We start from the raw sequence: 1,833 nt of genomic DNA, 5'->3' as shown, positions 1-1,833 counted from the left end.
TTTAAGGAATAAGGTTTCCACCCGGCCAGTGACCGGGATCGAACCGAACTTATGCTTCTGTTCTTAGATAATTTTAAGGAATAAGGTTTTCACCTGGCCGATGATCTAGATTGAACAGAACCTAGGCTTCTGACCTTAGATAATTTTAAGGAATAAGGCTTTCACCTGGCCAATGACCGGGATCGAACCGAACCTAGGCTTCTGACCTTAGATAATTTAAGGAATAAGGTTAAAACCTGGCCAGTGACCGGGATCGAATAGAACTTAGGCTTCTGTCCTTAGATAATTTTAAGGAATAAGGTTTCCACCTGACCGGTGACCGGGATCGAATAGAACCTAGGCTTCTGTCCTTAGATAATTTTAAGGAATAAGGTTTCACCTGACTGGTAACCGGGATCGAACCGAACCTAGACCTCTGTCCTTAAATATTTAATGAATAATTGAGCTGAAACTTCCGCACATTCACATATAAACATTGTTATTTACATAGTAGTTTGTACACAACCCATATGGTTATATTTGCTACAACTAATGGTAAAATCTCTTCAAATTTTGAATATTCCAAGGTCAAGGAAGTGGTCTCTCCTCCATTTCTTCCAAATAGTATGCTCCTGCTTCGGCAATAGCAGTAACCTTATACAGTCCTTCCCAGTTCGAGGCCAATTTCCCAGAATCAACATCCCAGACATTCCTAACAACTTTCCATAACACAAGGTCTCCAGCGCTAAACTCCATTTTTTTCACGTCCTTGTTGTATCGCCAAGCAACTTTCTGTTGGTAGTCTGCTAACTGTATAATCACGAATTCCCGACATTCTTCTAACGAATCCAGTTGCTTCACCATTAACTGTTCCTTCTTGGCTAAGGTAAATCCGAAGACCCGGGCACTACATAAACTCACTTCAACCGGTATAACTGCTTCTACCCCATATGTTAATGAAAATAGAGTCTCCTGTGGATCTTCTGGGCGTTGTTCGGTAGGCCGACAAAACATTTGGTAACTCCTCAGCCCACTTACCTTTAGTCCCTTCTAGCTTTTTCTTCAACTTGTTAACAATTGTTTATTATTGCCTTGGCTTGGCCATTACTCTGGGGATACGCTAGAGTTGAATACATGTTTTTAATGCCGAGGTCGTTGCAAAACTTGCAGAATGTTTTAATATCAAATTATAATTCATTGTCAGATACCAAAGACTCCGACATTCTGAACCCTGTTAATATGTCCTTCCACACAAATTTTTTGACGTCTACATCACAGATATTAGCCAATGCTTTAGCCTCTGCCCATTTGGTGAAATAGTCCACGACTACTAAGACGAATCTTCAGTTTCCCGTAGTTCGAGGGAACGGATCGATGATATCCAGCCTCCACTGTGCAGAGGGTTATGGGTTGCTAACAAGATTCAAGCTCCCTGCTGACTGATGTATCAATGGTGCATGTCTCTGGCACTGCTCACATTTCTAGACATAATCAACAATGTCTTTTTGTATTTGGGGCTACCAAAATCCTTGGGTTATTGCTCGATAGGCCAACAAGATTCCTTCAACATGACTACCATATACTCCTCATGGAGCTTGGTTAAGAGCTCATCAACATTGCTCGGATGTAAACATAGAAGATATGGTCCCCCAAAAGATCTTCAGTACAGTCTACGCTCTTCAGACAGCCAATACTGAGCAGCTATCCTACGTATTCTTTTAGCCTCTTTCTCATCATTCAACACACGGTCCTCGGCTAAAAAGTCAATTATCAGATCCATCCAACAAGGCTCAAGTACCGCAACAGTCAAGATATTCACCTTTACATCAATACTAGGCTCTTTCACAACTTTTA

General features: G+C 41.3%; 1 protein-coding gene across 1 annotated transcript; it reads right to left on the bottom strand.

The window, feature by feature from the left end:
- Window positions 1-567: 567 nt before the first annotated feature.
- On the bottom strand, window positions 568-993 carry LOC142639900 (uncharacterized). The gene has a single exon (XM_075814030.1). The coding sequence runs from the start codon at window positions 991-993 to the stop codon at window positions 568-570; it is 426 nt and encodes a 141-aa protein (XP_075670145.1).
- Between the last annotated feature and the right edge of the window lie 840 nt (window positions 994-1,833).

This window comes from Castanea sativa, chromosome 6, assembly GCF_040712315.1.
Source record: "Castanea sativa cultivar Marrone di Chiusa Pesio chromosome 6, ASM4071231v1".
Lineage (NCBI taxonomy): Eukaryota > Viridiplantae > Streptophyta > Magnoliopsida > Fagales > Fagaceae > Castanea > Castanea sativa.
Note: the sequence above shows the minus strand (reverse complement) of the source record. Positions and strands in the feature narration are given on the sequence as shown.